The sequence below is a fragment of the Centruroides sculpturatus genome, unplaced genomic scaffold (genome assembly GCF_000671375.1).
Source record: "Centruroides sculpturatus isolate CEXI.00-Female unplaced genomic scaffold, Cexi_2.0 scaffold497, whole genome shotgun sequence".
NCBI classification, from domain to species: domain Eukaryota; kingdom Metazoa; phylum Arthropoda; class Arachnida; order Scorpiones; family Buthidae; genus Centruroides; species Centruroides sculpturatus.
Genome location: NW_019384738.1, coordinates 45,418 through 62,840, shown reverse-complemented (window position 1 = coordinate 62,840; position 17,423 = coordinate 45,418). Strand labels below are relative to the sequence as shown.

The window sequence follows — 17,423 nt, the reverse complement described above, 5'->3', positions numbered from 1 at the left end:
TAGAAAAGAAAATGACTTCCTGATACTACAGAATTTAGTAAATTCATTTCCAAAGTATTCAATATATTTATAAAAGTTATTATATATATGTTTCTATTTTTCATCAATTTAATAAATTCATAATTTTGATAAAACCTTTTTATATTGTACATATATAAAAGTTTAGAACTTCAGAACTATTATTATTATTATTATTATTATTTTAAACAATTTTTCAAATTATGTATGTTAGACATTTAAACATGCCAATAATGATAGGAACTAATGCCTACTATTATACTACACTTTTGCTTATTATTGTAGTATTCTTTTCATCTGGTTACCACGAGTTATACTACTTTCTCTAGTATAACAGAGAAATGTTATTTTTATAAAATATTCCTAAAATTGTAACCTTTCTCAAATTATAAATATTTATTTTCTTATCAATTAAAATTTACTTACCATTAAGTGTCTGATAAAATTTATTTGCTATTTTCCTTTCTTTTTTTGATAAGTGTGGAATGTAACTAGAAACAAATCTCCACATCATGTAATTATTTAATGCACTGAAATATATAAATTATATATTACTGAATTTGTTTAAGATATATTCAGGAATTTAATATTTTGTTAAACATAATCCCAAAATTTTTACTTTTAAGAAAATACAAGACATTTCACGTAATAAAGATTTTATATGTCATTGCATTTATCTCAAAGTTTAAACTTAAAAAATTACAATAAATAAATATAAATATAATTAGTAATATCAAACTATTTCATAAAACTGATTTACCAAATTAAGAGTTAAATTAATTCATAATTTTTCTATAATTTCTAAATTACTATTTAAACAAATCTAAATTTAAAAAAACAATAACATGAAGAAATCAGTGCAGTAAAAGTCCTCTAATCTAGCATATATAGGACTAATATAGTGTCAAATTGCCAAAAATAATAGATTACTAAACCTTTACTGTTTTTTTTTCCAATATTTGATTAGATATGCACTCTAAATGGTTTGAAAATTTTATTTTATATGCATGCAACTGTGATTTTTTTTCTATTCATTTTTACATATCCTTTTAATTGCTCTTGATAAAAATACACGGACACTTTAAGCAAACAAATTCAAAAAGATCTATCCATATTATGCAGAAATATATTGTATAAATGTCTTGGCTATACATAGCTTAATCTAATATTTGTACCAAATTCAAATTGTCAGATTTTTTGACTGCCATGGTCACTATTATATTGTAAGCACTCACATAATTATAAAAACCCAATGCCTGCCCAGAGCCTCAATGAACCTTAAGCATGTCAAATTACTGAACATTTCAAATTATCAGATGCTGAATTAGAGAACTTTTGTTTTATATAATTTCTAAATACATTCAAACTTATATTGAGTCAGTTTTGTCAAACAAGGTCTTAATGCTAAACAAGCATTTGATAAAAACAGCAAAGTGTTTATGTTTTTAAGGTTAATATATGTGAAAATGTTCAAAAAATAATTGATTTGTTTATCTTTTTATATTTAGNAAAATCACATTTTAATTGAATTCTAAATATAAAAACAGGATATTTTAATTAAACAAAACAAAAATTACAACAAAGCATAAATGTTGATTAATTATTAATTCATCAAAAATGACCTGAGTGGAAGTAATGAAAAAGAAAAATGAAAGTGTTATTATGAACAGAAGGGTTAAGTGATGAGAGTACAATTGTCGAGTTACTAAGGCAATTTGCTAACAACCTTAAGAGGTAAGAAATGTATACGATATTCTTGCATTTATAATGTCATTTATGATCTAAGCAACTAATAAAAATTGATAAAGTGATTTGTCTACTTTGAAGTAATCAACTAGGTGTAAATTTTTCAAACATTTTTGCTTTTTTCAATAAATGATTTATTAAAAATTACTTTAGCCATCACAAAACTGTTAAGATCATATATTACATTATAAAGTCAAGAAAAACGAATATCTTCCTACAATTTAAAGTGGTCAAGAAATTGCCTTCGTAACACGATCTTTTAACTTTCACTAAATAAATGCTGTTGTCTTAACCTTAAAACTATTTCTTTTTTTGTTACTATTATACTACAGTTCTTGTCGAATAAATGAATAACTTTGGAAAAGTTTATTGTATCATAAGCTTAATTCCAACGATAAAAAAGAAGTTTAATAATATTAATATGTATGATGATAAATGGTGATTGACAACTTATCCAGATTAATTTTCTCTAACAAATAAAGAGTATTGTTTGGCATTTTACAATCTGCCTTTCTCACCTATTTCTATTTTAAGCCAGTCTTTATTTGATGCCTACAGTCAAAATTTGTCATCTGAAAGAATATTTGAACTGATTCTTTGTTTTCATTTTAAAATATTTTGTACTTAATTAATTCTTTCAGAATATTGAAGGTAGGACATTGCGTTTTGGTAAGATTGGTTGTGAATGAGTGTCCATTATTTAGAGGTAAATATAATATTAATAGATGCCCCATTTGAATGGTATGGGAATTGTAAAAATGTCCATTAAGCAGAGGTGTCCACTATTTGGGAGTGTCTGTTAATGGAGGTTTCACTGTATAAATTTATTTATGAAAATTTATCAGAAAAACATTATGGCCTGTTTTTATTGTAATGTAATTATTTAATTAAAGGAGAATAATGTACAGTATAATATTTTAATTCTCTTCAGTTTACAGTGCATTCCTCAACTTCTAATTTTAAAAATAAAAACAATTTTTAAATTACATAAAACAGTCTNAAGTTGGGGCCTAGGGTGCGCGCCCGCCATTAAATCCGTCTCTTACCCTAAGCTGCGAATAAACGAGCGTCCCTTAAATACAAATGCCAGATAAATATTGTAGAATGTTATCGATACACCTAGTAGGAAACTTTCAGAATAAACTCGATTTCCAAACTATGATCTAGCTAAATCCAGTCTAGTAGTATAAGTAAGCCATTGATAACGGAGCATTCATTTTTTTTTATTATATTAAGAAATGAAATAATTGATATTGAATTATTCATTAATAAAATGTAATTTTAGGTTTTTTAAGACAACCTTGTTTTTTGATTTAAATTTTGTTCCTAAGCCTCTGATCCAACACCCAAATTACCCATTATGAGTACAGTACATCCAGAGTCCGATTCTCTGATGTTATAACAGGAAGAAAAAAAAATCTAAGTACGGGAATTTAATATCAGAAATTTTTAAAAATGTTTTCATGAGTTTCTTGGATCTATTTCTGTTATTTCTGATCTAATTAAAGAAATATTTGGATTAAGTGATGGAAATAGATGATCTCTGAAGTTAAATAATTTATGCTAAAACTATTTAAAAAGTGCCGATATACGAATAAAGGAGATACAGTNACCAATTAATTATTACTTTTTCTAATTAATCTAGTCTACAAAATTAATCTTTTAAAAAACTGAAACAATAAATTCATTAGCAAGAAAGAAAAAAACAGAAATTAAATTATATAAAATGTTTAGAAATATTAGTAATTATTTTACTTGTTTATAAACTTTTTCAGGCACACATGTAAGTTTTTAAACGTGTAACCTGAATTTTTGGGAAACCAGAGTACAAAAAGTATATCGGACGTTCAGCATTAAAATATACAGTATAAAAATTTATTTTATATTCATCAGTACTTATAATTTATTTCATTTATTCTACATTCACTCTATGCTCTCTACATAGACATTATTAAGTACAAGAACTTATTAAAAATGCATCGTTTTCCCGAAAATGCTTTAATTGGAACTTTATAATTAAAATTTCCAAGCAAATTTTTCATTTTCAATATTAAAATTATTTTTTGTAATCAACTGACAAATCAGATGAATTTCTTAATGATAATTTGGATGAAAGAAGGTTCTGGGAGCTAATGAACAATCTCGTTGCGGGTATTTAAACCACGTCACTGGGACAAGTTAGTAGGCCCACAGCTTGGCATCTGTAATTCTGGCTTATTGTGTAGGTTGTTGATGAAAAAATTATTAGTAAACACGATGCTTTATTAATGAAGAGCACAGCGACCATGTTAATTATAATTTTATGTCGTCTGAGTTAATCAAAAAACATATCATCCGAAAAAAACATTTTTTAAACCCAAAAACAAGATGAAAGTATAATGCAGTACTTGAACCTTAATAATATTTTGTTCACAAAATCCTAGACTTCCACTGTTTACCAAAAGTTGCTTTTGACTAGTGGTGATTCCAACGTCCATTAAAAAATAAGGTCACAACGTCACAACAGATATAGGTGCATCCACAACAATCCGCTATTTAAAAAATGGTACATAGTACCTCTCATCATTTTTTTCAATTTTGCTATATTACAAGGATATAAGGAGCAGTCATTACTAACCAGGACCCCCCTGGTATGACCCATTCAAGAGCTACAAGTATCTATTTCCAGAATATACCAGAAGTATTCATTGGTCCTTCAAATAAGCCCTTGTCCAAAAGTTATTTTGATTATTTTGTTTTGGATATGGTTAATTTGCACAAGTTATATTTTACATTATTTGTATCTAAATCTTCAAAACAATTTTATATTTTAAACTTCTCTAAAAGCTTGATAAATTCTTTAAATCTTAAACTTTAAAATAGGATTAAAAACATTTTCATTTATTTTTATTAATTCATAGACATTCACAAGTAATGCGGAAAATTACTTTAAGAATATTGACACTATATTTGAGAAAGGTAAAAAAGTAACTTTCAAAACACATAAAAATTTAAGTTTTTTAATATAAAACTTTCAAATTACATTAAATCCAAAAAAACTGTACAATTACTTTACATTAACACCATCAGAATATCAAATTACAAGTAATTTTTTCCACTATCTGCAATGACATTGATTAACTGGAATGTTGATTTACAAAATAAATATTTCAAAACAATTTGTAAACTATTGTTTATATTTAATTAAAAATCAACTTGTCTAATTGAATGTAAATTATTATTAAAAAATAATTTGTGATTAATGTTTTACTTATGATTAAATATGTACATTATGAATTTGAAAAAATGATGAAAAATTTATATCTATCACAAAGTACTTTTTCAAATTATTGAAATTTAGAAATTCATTTTCTTTCAATTTAATTAAAAATTAAGCAGTTTGTAGATATGCCCATTACGTAAGCCTTTCGGGGATCTTTGAACTTAAATTTTTAATGTACAGGGTGTCCAGATTGAAACTGACACATTTTTAAATAAATACTGCCAAAATTCAATGCATAAAGATGAATGTCCACAGAAGTCCAGTTGTCAAGATGCTAGGCAACTCAGAATTCACCATTCAACTTCTCATGATATGATGCATCACAGACTAAGTTATTATCCATGCAATAGCAATACATGTAAATATTTTAAAATTGTGTGTTAAAACAATTATCAGTAAAACTGTACAAATTTTTGTAGGAAAACTTGGTGTTTGTCTTCAAATTGCATATAACATCTCTTATTTTTATTATAGCTTTTACCTAATTTTACATTTTACTTATAACCTTTCAAAATGTGTCTGTCAATCTCATTCTTTATTTGTGAGAAGCAAATAAGCAAAATTTAATAAAATTCTTAACAAGAACAANCTCGCCACCCCCTAAGGCCGCCACTGAATAAAAACTTAATATATTTCAAAAACTTACATATTATCTGTAGTCGAGAGTAATTGTGAAAGTGAATGAAAGTAATCTTTGAAGAATACTCCTACTTCAGTACCCATGGAAATGTCAGCATGTGGATAATATGTTTGAAGCAGATCCCACCAATCTATCTATTTCAAATATGACAAATATTATTTTATCAGTTGTAAAAATAATTTTTAACCTTAGCAGATTTATAACTTACTACAGGAGAAATTGCTTTGAGTTCATTTATAGTGAAAATTTTATATTCATAATCTTCATTGAGTATTCTTTCTGGGTCAGGCATTATCTACATGATATTGCAATATTAGAATTAGTGTAATAAACAACAACAATAACTGGAGAAAGAAATTATAAACAAAAAAAAAAATCATCTTATATCACTCCAGAAAATAACTTTAATAAACTCAAGAATGCTTTTGCCCAGATTAATGGATCTTCAGTTACAGAACATCAAAAATTAAAGTTTCAAAAAAGTTGCAAACTGTGAATTCTAGAAATTTACAAAGCAAATAGAAGCCACGAATGTGTTAACTATCGGAATGCGGACTCATTGTCCACATGAAAATGAACATATGAAATGTAGCCTCATTTGATTTTATGTAATTTTTTTCCTCATGCTTACATTTTTCAATACTGTATTCTTTTTCTCAAATTTTTTTAAATCTTTAAATTTTGTATGTTCTATTTTGCTTTTTGATATTCTGCAAGTAAAAAAAATCTATTAAGCAGTGTGAAAAATGTCCTTCAGTTTATTAAACTTATTTGCTAAAGTGAGGTGTTGTTTATGTATATAAGTTTATTAAAATTAGTGAAAGAAAATATGTAACTAAAACACCTTTTGAAAAATAATTCTAATATAAATGAAACTGTGTTTAATTCAAATATGTATTAGTCATTTATAAAAAATTTGCAGATATAACAAAAATTTAACTTATATCAATTCTGCATTATCAAAATTTAAGTATCAGTTTCATGACTAAAATAATACTTAATTAAAATTACATAATTTTAATTCCAAACAATCATATAATTTATATGAAAATATCTATAACTTAAAAATCTAAATGAAAAATAAAGTATTTTTTCAGTTAAGTTTTTCAGTTCAAAATGACGCATCAAATTCCAAAATATTTATTTTTTTATAAAATGTTTTTGCTTTCTAATAACTGATAAAATATGCAGACTATTTATTTTTCTTTTAGAATTGCAAATTCATTCTAAATTTTTGGCAATGAATCAATTCATCTAAAGCCATGTATCTATACAAAGAAAACAATTCAATTCATTAATTTGAATTTTTTGGGCAGGCTATTATTTATATTTTCCTATTAGTTACAAACAAAAGGTAATTTGTTTTTAAAATGCCGTACAAATATATTGATAAAATGCCACAATATATTTGTAAAAACAAGAAAATATCTTGATAAAATTAAAAATACAAATGCAAAATAGACTAACAATACAAAGGTAGAATAAGAGTAAAACTAAGATACATAAATATTTATGTATGTAGTAGTATATCTAAGCAGTATTTATTATTGGAATTTCATGTTTTTATAAATGCAAAGTTATATATTCAGAACTAAACTATAAATAGATATTATTTATATAAATTCATTGTTTCTTTTTTAAACAAAAACAGCATAAAATATGTTTAATCAAATTCAATGTTGACTAGAAAGTATTTTATTGTTCTTTTTAACATACTGTAAATGTCAAGGAACATTCAGATCTGATGAAATAATCTACACATATTTAAATTAGAATTAACAAATAGTCCTTAAAAACACAATAGTTAATTAACAAATAGTCCTTAACTCAATAAATTATTAATTACACTGAAATTGCTTTCATGTTGATTTTATACAGAGTATTATTNTTTATTAAATATATTCTTAATTATATTCAATAATAACTTTGCAATATATTTAAGTTACACTTTGTATTTTAAAAGTATACTTATTCTTATGAATTGAATATTTTAAATTTAAACATTCTGTTGTGGAATTTCAAAATGTATTTTTTGAATACTAATGCTAAACCCAAATCAGATTTATAAATAAACTTGTTCATTTATCATAAATGAACCCTTGCTGGAGAATGATGCCAAATCAACAACATAAGACAAGGTCGTAGGAAAGTTTTAATGATCCTAAATTTTAAACTTAAATTTAACTTAAAATTTAAACTACTCATAGTGAATTCATTAACTTCTCAAGATAATTAAAATAATAGATGGAAATTTTTTAAAAACACAAATTAGGCATGGAGTCCTTATAATTTGAACTGACCTATCCAACTACATATAAAAAAATAATGCATTCCAAATATATAAAAAAAGTTTCTTATTCAAAAGGATGAAGACTTATTTAGTAAAACAAAATACTTGGCTTTATGTATGTTGCTCAAGAGAGTCAGTAGCTAAAGCAATAGATGAATTAATCTGCTTTTGTGTGAAAATTTAGGGTCATATCAGGGTAATAAATCCCAAGAATTTTTCATCGGTTTATCATGGATATGTTGGACCCCATCCTTCACTACCTGGCTACCCTGACTACAAGGCCTGCTAAAACCATAATGAGCCTGAAAAAATCCTATTATTATATTATCTGTAGGGAACAATATATGACATGGAAGATATGTCACTCTGAAGAAATTAATTTCAATTTCCAGGTGACAACACTCATTCTACTATTGTTTTATGTATTGGCAAAATGGTTTGTCAAGTAAAAACTTTTGAATCACAAATATACATCACAGTAAAAACTATTAAAGAAAATCTCAAAAATATTTTAATATTGAGTTTAACATTTTTCTTAAATATATCTTTATGCTATATTTTTATATCTAAAATCTAGTGTTGAAATATTAATAATAAATGTGGTTCTTCATTTCAACTTTTACTATAAATTATGGTACCTTATATGAGGCGTGTCCGGAAAGTAAGTACCATTTTGGAAAAACTCACATAAAAAATCTTTTTTCAAAACAAAATTTATTTTTACATGAAATAGCATGTTTGAAACTATTTTTCTACATAGTTACCACCATTGTTCAGACATTTGTCATATCGGGAAACCAATATATATCCTATACCTTCAAAGAAGGTATAGGATATATTGTCTATACCTTCTTCAAAGAAAGATGCTGCCAGTGAAGACAGCCACTGCTGAACATTGATTTGCAACAATCTCATGCAAAACAGTTTTTGAAATTTGTGGAAACTCATCACAAAGCAATCTTATTGTACCGTCTGTTTTCAAGAATTTTCTCATTCACTAAATACAGAACCTGTTACCGGTGTAATTTTGCGTGAAAAAATCTTCCTTTCACAAACGTTTTCGAGCTTTCCAGATAGCTCTTCTTCAGGGAGAGAAAAAATTCCGATGGAACACTTCAAAAAATGGAACATAGATATTTAAATATGCGAAAGAATGACATTGGATATAGTCCGTTCCTTTTGCATTCCGTTAGGAATTGTAGTTTAGCTCTAGCCCTAATGAGAGTTAAAAGCTTTTTACAATAAATTGCACCGGTAACAGATTCCGTATTTAGTATTTCATCCCCGGTGTCAGAGTGAAGTTTAATTTATTTCTCATTCACTTTTGCAACCAAACCATCATTGACAACAGAAGGCCAGCCACTCCGTGCTTCGTCATGAACATTGGTGCATCCAGCATTGAATTGTCAAACCCACTTTCTCACCTTCCATCACTCATTACATTTTCACCATAAATCTCTACAAGTTGACAATGAATTTCAACTGGCTTAACATTCAAAAACTGTATTACAGAACGCACTTCACAGTCGGCGGAATCGGCAATCGTCTTAAACATTTTGAACGCTCACTAACACATGGAAAAACAACACAATCTGGCTCTAATGGCGTCACTGGACTGACAATCAACCAGAGACACGTGTATGCAGGTGCTAAACTGTGATACTACCGCTGCAGTGGCGGTAAAACGAAACGGTACTTACTTTACTTTCCAGACATGCCTCATATTTTCAATTATTTTTAAATTAATCATTTAAAGTCAAAATCTAATTGCAATACTTACCAATATTATTATTAATGTAAGAATATCTTGATCTTACATCTACTGAATATATACCCCAACTATAAAAATAAAAAGAAATTAGTTTGACTCTTGACTAATGAAATAATCACATGAGAAATTTCATATTTCATACCTATGATCTATAGAAAATGGTTGTTTTAATAATAATTCTTCTTTTCTTTTTAGAAATACTTCACCTTGAAATATATTTGAAATGTGGGTATTTTTTATTGAAAACTGGAAATAGAATAATAAACCATTTAAAATGAATAAATCATTATTTGAAAGCTAGTTTAAATTTTTATCTATTCCATTTTTTTAATCAAAGAAAATAATGATTCAAATTAACAACAGTAAGAAACCACTTATATCAATGTTACTACAATAAAATTATAATTGTAAAAATTGCAAGTTATTTTGATTTAGTTTTATTTATTAAACTTGCAAAATACCATTAACATTTTGGTTAAAAACTGCTTCAGGAATTTCAGATTGAATTGATTTGTACATCTCAAGTAAAATAAACATTACATAGTCACATAAAAATATAGGAAACATATTGAGTTACAATATTTTCCTTTATGTATATTTTTTAATCAAGTAAATATTGTAAACAATTCTTTTAAAACATCCAAATATAAATAAAAATATAAATAGCATTTCTTTAAAATGTTTAAAATCATAACTGTTTATGATCATTTGTATTGACACTTAAAAAAAATAAATTTATTTGTGTGTTACAATTTCTTTTTATACATAACCATAATTTCTTCAATAAACAAAAGTAAATGATGAATTTCATTTCAAACAAAAGAGAAACTCCTTTCTGCTTTTATGGTGACAATATTCATAATATAATAAACTTTCCTGTAACAGAAATTTTACCTAAATATTATTTGTGGAATTATAAAATTTGAACCAATGATTAACATTTTTCTCAAATTCTACAATTATACCAAGAAATCTACTTAAATCAAAACAAAATTGTCCTATCTTAAAATATTTTAAATTAAAATAAAAAACAAATGATGGGCAGTTTTTATATGAAAATTTTTTGAGAAAAATTTTTATGACAACAACTAGATAATATTTATTTTTATAACTTGAAATCAGAAATATTTTAAATTAAATTTGAAGTATTCTAGTGCATTATTTTTTAGTAAATTTATAAAAATCCAAAAAATATTACTATAACTGTAAACAAAATTTATACTTACACTTTCATAATAAGTTTCTAATTGTTCATTATTTAGTATAAATTCAGGATGACCAATCTCAACATTTAATAAATTTATCTAAACAAAACAAAATGTAAAAATTTAGTCTTCAAAATATTTGTTAAATTCACCTTACTTTTAAAATTACATACTTTTTCTTGAGCAATCTTCTTTTCTTCACTGTTTAACCAGGGAAATGAATTTACTTCTTTCATGATAGAGGAACGAATATTTTCTACCATTTGTTGAACCTTTGTATGAGGAAATTTTATATTTTATACACAAATTGTTATTAAATAGAAGTTTGGTATGAACAAAACTTTACTTACATCTGATTTTATTTCTGAAGAAAAACGTTTTTTTACATAGAGAGCACTTACAGCGTGACCTAAATAATGAATGGTCTGATCAATACAGAACTCCCACCTGTCTTCAGATGGAGAATTAATATCAACAGCACCTATTTTTAAAACAAAATTGTAAATTAATAATTTCTTGTATTGTTTTTGACTTTTATGTAATGGCATGTAAAAAAAAAACATTATACAAATGTTCCCAAGAATTTTAGTAATAAAAATGATTTTGTTATTAATTTGAAACATTAACCTTGAAAAAAATAAATTCAAAATTTTTAACAACATTTTATGTAACATTAGAAATCTTTAAATAACTAATGATAATATTGTAAAAGTGAAAATATTAAAATACAAATACTCTGTGAGTCACAATTTAAACTAAATTAGTTAAAAATATCAAAACTTGTTTTTCTGAAGAACTAATACTTAGTGAATGAAATCAAAACATAAGTCCTTAACATTTCTGAGCCTCCTGACTCATCATCACACAAACATCAAATTCAAAACATTGCAAGCATTTAAATTTAAATCCATTCCAAAATTCAAATTGTTGTAACCTTCCTTGTCACAACAGACCATGAGAGGGCATCAAGGAGGAAAATAAAAACTTGTCTTTTTTTTTCATAAAATTTCCAGGACTATAATTGTAAAATTAATATACAGTTTAAGACTATACAATAATGAGTCTTTCAATGTCCTTTCTCACACCTCAGTAAAACAGAATACAATTTTATCAAATGTATATTATATTTTTTTATTTGTGCTATTAATGGAAGGAAGTCCTGTAACATTTTGCATAGTGAGGCAAATGAGCAGTGTCTAATAAAAGATCAATTCCACTGTAAGACTATTATTTTCCTTAGGTGTGAGAAAGGATATACTATAGCTCTAATAGGATCTAATTTTACTAGAATACTTAAAATATTCACTTCAGACACTTTGCTACCACTTGTAGCTTTTACATGCATTACTCTAATAAATCTTGTGATAAATAATCTAAAGGCATCTTCAAAAGCTTTAAATAACAAAATATAAGGGATGTGTTTATAGTTACACATCCCTTATATTTTGCACACTATAAAGCATTGCATCATATATGGTAGGGGGACGCACAACTGAACACAGCATAATTAATAATCATAATAAAATTCATAAGATCCAAATTTTTAAACAAAAATGCACAATAAAAATTATGCATCTTTCTACAGTTACATTATCTTTGTAATATCAATATTTATCATTTTTAAATTTTGATTATAGAATGTTAGTTATGTAAATAATAACTGAAATTACATTGACAGAAATCAAGTTAGATCTTTTCTGCATAAAATACTTTTTTAGCTCAAACATAATTTTCTCTTTAAGTGTTATATGAACAGAATGTAGTATTCATAGATAAACTTGATTCTTGCTAATCTGGCATGGCCAGATTAATCAGCATATAGCCTTAAAGCTTGTCTAAAGCTTGTCATCATTCATTAATTAATGATGTAATCTGTCACACCTTTTAGTACTGATTCTTTTTGAAAGCAAAAAGACAAATAATTTGGTGCACTGACATGCAATACTGTACACAGAAATGAAACTTGAGCAATTAGGAAAATAAGATATGTGACAGACTTAACATTTTCATGGAAATGGAACTACGTTAGTGATCACAATAGAGATATGCTGGTAACTGAGAAGTCAGACTGTTAATGGCTGGATTAGCAAGAATATATTATATTTGATATCAGAACTGTTTATATTGTATCAGTCAGCATATTATAAACATTGAGTTTACTAAAATTATACTTTTATTACAGAGAGAACTGAAGTGTGATAAACAAAATATTTTACTATACAACTGATATGAAAAACTTAAGCTTAGCAGTTAAAAGTGATTTCTGGCCAATAGGATATCCATTATATTTCAATCCATTCTGAGATTATTCAAATCTCAATTCAAACAAAAAACAATATTTTTGCATGTAATGCATCAGTGGTAAATGAATGTCATAACAGTAACAACAGTGACAGAAATGAAAACCATAATATGATATTATATATATAGAAAAGAANATATAATAAAAAAATGCTTTAACAATTTTTTAATTTTTAAGTGAATAGTTTTATTTACCTTAATCTATTTGGTAATGAATATTGATTATTCCACGTCACTATTCTTCCTGGCTGTGATATCTGACATAGAGACTATTAAAAAAAGATGCATTTAATACATTGTTTTTAATTTTTTTTAAATGCAATTACAACAAAAGAAATGTTACCTGTGCATAGGATATAAAGAAAAGTTGATCATGATTCTTGTTTATACCAGGAAGTAATCCACTCTTATCATTACTATTTTGGTATGCCTTTATTTAAAAAAAATAATGAAAAACAAACATATTATTCATTTGTAATAATCTTATAGCTAAAACCTAAAATAACAGAATTTGTACATACCGAGAAGGCAAATTTAATTCCTCCAATGTCATCCATCAAATCAAGAACAGTCAAATTGGAATGTAGCTATAAAAATTTTCAAATAGTTTTAGTAAAAAACTTTCAAATAATTTTATTTTTGATATCTTTTATAATTAATTACTGTTTATTTATAATAATTTGATAAAATACATATTAATTCAGAAAAATCTGTATTTTAATTATCAGCCCATCTCAATTATATATGTAGTAACATATTGAAAAATTTATAAATAAGGAACAAAAGAAATTGTCTAATTTTCCTTTACTTAACATTTTAATAACAACAAAATCAACCTTTGAAATCAAAAAAAGTAATTTTATTTTTTGTAACAATCAAAAATTTGTTTACTTATTTACTGATGTTAAAGTACAGAACAGAAAACTAGACAAATTTTTTTCATTCTTTTCTGTAAAATTATATTCAAATTAGCAACATCATCCTTCAAATTTGTAAAAAACAGTCAGATTGTTAAGTTTAAAAATAAAATTAGAGCATTACAACATAATACACTTTCATCATGTATGACTTCAAATATAAAAAAACTGACTTATATCAATTGCATTCAAGGTATCTTCCAACATTAACAATATTTGACTAGTCAAAGAATCACACATCTTATATGTTTAACATAAAATTTTGATATCTTTAGTTTTGTAGTAATAATAAAACGTTGAAATCTGTTTAAAACAACTTTGAGAACATTTTAGTGCATACATATTTTCAGTTTTTTGCTAAGGCTTTTTTCTAAACATTTTCCATTCTGTGGATGCTAAGAGAACATTTTTTCATATCTAAAAATAAGGTTGTTTTATATTGAAGATGGGTACAAAGATATATCTCCTAGCAGTTAATATGGAGTATGAAAGAAATGATGATTAATTTTTCATGCCAGATCAGATAAGTTTATATGAAGAAACTTTTTATCTGAAGATGGCTATTATCAAACAATAAATTTTAACTAATTTTATTATGTGAAATATTTAATTCTTATTAAATTCAAACTGTTGGTAAATTTTGGCTTTAATGAAAAATTCTGTATAACCACAATAGCTAATCACACAGAGAATAGTTGCTGAATAGTTCATAAAAATTTACTTTGTTTTAAGTTTACAATAATTAAATTTATTACCATAATCTGACAAATTTTAGACTTAAAACAATAATAGATAAAATTATTTGCTTCTGTTCTCTATATAACAATACATCTGATCTAATAATCCAATGGATATTCTTTTTCAAACAAATGAGGAATTTCAAATTATTTACTACTAAAATATTGCTCATCACTTACTATATCAGAGATCAACAATATTTTATTATTCTAATTTCTGCATATAGCTTAATTTGTACAGAATAAAGTAAAATTAACTGTACTAAACCCAACTTTAATTAATACAAAAATGGCATAATAGTGTATAATAAACCATTTCATACAACAAACTAATTGAATTATGAAACAAATTCATATTTTGTTCATTTTATTAAATATAGTTTATGGAAAAATATTTATATATTACATAAACAAAATGATTTTAATAACATCAATATAACAACCCAGTTAACTGCCAAATATTAATAATCAAGCTAAAATCTGTATTTAAAATTGACAATTAATGATATAAATTTGGACCACAGATAACCATACCACCACTTTTTGGTAACATGATGTAATTCAATTTATTGATTATTAAAGTTCACAAATAGTACTCAGCCTTGCTTTAAGAAGGAATTGTTTCAAGGATATATTTTTAAATTTTGATGTTTAAATATTAAAATAAATCTAAACAAAAAGCAGGATTTCCTGAAGNATATATAATTTGTTTTAATCATAAAATTATGCTTCATAAATTATAAATTTAACAATAAAGATATGGTAGAATAAATAATTATTTTATAAGTAATACAAGTTTAAAAAGCACATTTTTAAAAAGACTGAATTTTTTTATAACTGACAAAGTCTTCCTATACATCATGATGATGCATTTATTTGTCTGCCAATCTTTACTGTAAATATCAAAGTACAAAGCCTTTATGCTTTAATAAATAGAAAATGTACAAAATTTAGACAACACTTAAAGTAAAATTTGTTCTTCTTTAGTAGTAATCAAACTAACTACTCATTTTAAATACTCATAATAAAAAAAGCACTTAAAATTTTTTATAAAAAAATGTTTTAGTAGAAAGAAAAAATTTCTCAATGTGGATGTTTTGCAATTTTTTGTAAAACTAGAAATATCAAAAGATACAAAACAGTATAGTCATTTTGTAATATAAAAATTATTTTTAAAAATCTAATAATTATTTTATCAAAATTTTTAAAAATAAATTTAAAATATGGATAGTAATTACTAAATTATCACAACAATAGCTCTAATGTCAAATTACCGATATATAAAAATATTCTTTCAAATAATTTAATTTTTTTGTAATTTAGAAATTAATCATGATTAAAGGTGCTAATTAAAATTATATTATTATATTATTATACGAATGCTTTATTGTAGTAAGAAAAAATCTTGTTACAGGGGGTTAGCATTAGAGATTTACAAAAGATAATTAATACTTATTTAAACATTTTTTAAATATTTGGTTACATAATTTTTGATAAACATAACATATTAATCATTCAATTTACAACATCATATTTCAAAATTTTTAAAATATGAACAAAAAAGTTATGAATATTATACATTTTACATAACGGAATTTTTTCTAGATTAGTTCTGAAATTTTCTTCTTGACTTAAATCAAAAATTTCTTTTAATTTAAATTTACATTGCGCTTCTTCAATCTTTGGACACTCAATAAGAATATGGTAAATATTAAAAGATTCAGACTTGCACCAGTAGCATTTCTTGGAAAAATCAATATATACATTGCCAATCAGTAACGAATTGTAATTAAGACGTATCTGAATCAGCGTGCGCTTAATATTTAAATTAGTATTTGTTGTAATAATATTCGAACTTGATGGAAAATGTAACATATTTTGATACCAATAGTGATATGTCGAATTTAAAATGGAATCTTGATCCTTGATAACAGATTGAGATAAAGCAGAATTCATCATTAAGGAGTATGCGTGTTTACAGTTGTCTTCGGTTGAATTGAGTAATAAAGTAGAAATTCCATAAGATTGTATTATTTTAACGAATTTTTGATACCACGAAACATTTTTAGTTGATAGGCTTCCATTTTGGTTGCTTATTAATTGAAATAGAAATTTAATATTATCGTCATCAGTATTTAATATGCGAAGATAAAATTTGAATAAACGTTTCAAAAAAAATGGAAAAAGTTGGAATCTATTAGTCTCTGATCTAATTGCATAACCTGGAACCGTGCGTTCAATATGAAGTACTTTACGCAGAAAAATGATATGGAATTTTTCCAAATATTTATAATAGTCTAATGCCCAAACAGGACTGGCATAAAAAAATACTGGAGCAATAAATGAATGAAACATTTTCAAATGAATTTTTAGGTTGGAAATCCTTAGCTTAGATGATAAATAAATAACATTATTTATAAGTTGATTAATTTTACTAGTAAGATAATTTAAATGGTATTGAAATTGGCCGTTCCAGTTAAAGTATATTCCCAAATATTTTATTTGATTTACTACTTCAATCGGTTTATTATTTAGA

At 25.1% G+C, this 17,423-nt stretch overlaps 2 protein-coding genes and 1 long non-coding RNA gene across 3 annotated transcripts in view; all 3 read right to left on the bottom strand.

Moving 5' to 3' along the window:
* Nucleotides 1–421: 421 nt before the first annotated feature.
* Nucleotides 422–6,016, bottom strand: LOC111628302 (protein gone early-like). The gene is made up of 3 exons (XM_023372065.1): nt 5,875–6,016; nt 5,673–5,800; nt 422–548 (listed from the first exon to the last, which is right to left on the bottom strand). Exons 1-3 carry the CDS (start codon nt 5,956–5,958, stop codon nt 437–439), a joined length of 324 nt encoding a protein of 107 aa, XP_023227833.1. The 5' UTR covers nt 5,959–6,016; the 3' UTR covers nt 422–436.
* Nucleotides 6,017–8,532: 2,516 nt separating this feature from the next.
* LOC111628299 (phosphate-regulating neutral endopeptidase-like) overlaps nt 8,533–17,423 on the bottom strand; it is a 22,514-nt gene continuing 13,623 nt past the window's right edge. Inside the window, exons 3-10 of the mRNA XM_023372061.1 lie at nt 13,755–13,820; nt 13,577–13,663; nt 13,429–13,502; nt 11,283–11,463; nt 11,106–11,204; nt 10,954–11,031; nt 9,870–9,973; nt 8,533–9,795 (exon numbers count right to left, since the gene is read on the bottom strand). Of these exons, the coding sequence (XP_023227829.1) occupies nt 9,720–9,795; nt 9,870–9,973; nt 10,954–11,031; nt 11,106–11,204; nt 11,283–11,463; nt 13,429–13,502; nt 13,577–13,663; nt 13,755–13,820 (765 nt within the window). The 3' untranslated portion in view covers nt 8,533–9,719. The remainder of the gene's footprint in view (nt 9,796–9,869; nt 9,974–10,953; nt 11,032–11,105; nt 11,205–11,282; nt 11,464–13,428; nt 13,503–13,576; nt 13,664–13,754; nt 13,821–17,423) is intronic.
* Nucleotides 13,387–13,850, bottom strand: LOC111628304. The gene is made up of 3 exons (XR_002757154.1): nt 13,755–13,850; nt 13,577–13,663; nt 13,387–13,502 (listed from the first exon to the last, which is right to left on the bottom strand). It is a non-coding gene; the product is annotated as an uncharacterized LOC111628304 (long non-coding RNA).

Coding starts and splice junctions, on each gene's coding strand:
- LOC111628302 (XM_023372065.1), bottom strand. CDS start 5,958: ATGCCTGACCCAGAAAGAATACTCAATGAAGATTATGAATATAAAATT. Junction 5,801..5,874: donor TCAAAGCAATTTCTCCTGTA/GTAAGTTATAAA, acceptor TATTTGAAATAG/ATAGATTGGTGGGATCTGCT. Junction 549..5,672: donor CTCTCGACTACAGATAATAT/GTAAGTTTTTGA, acceptor TATATATTTCAG/TGCATTAAATAATTACATGA.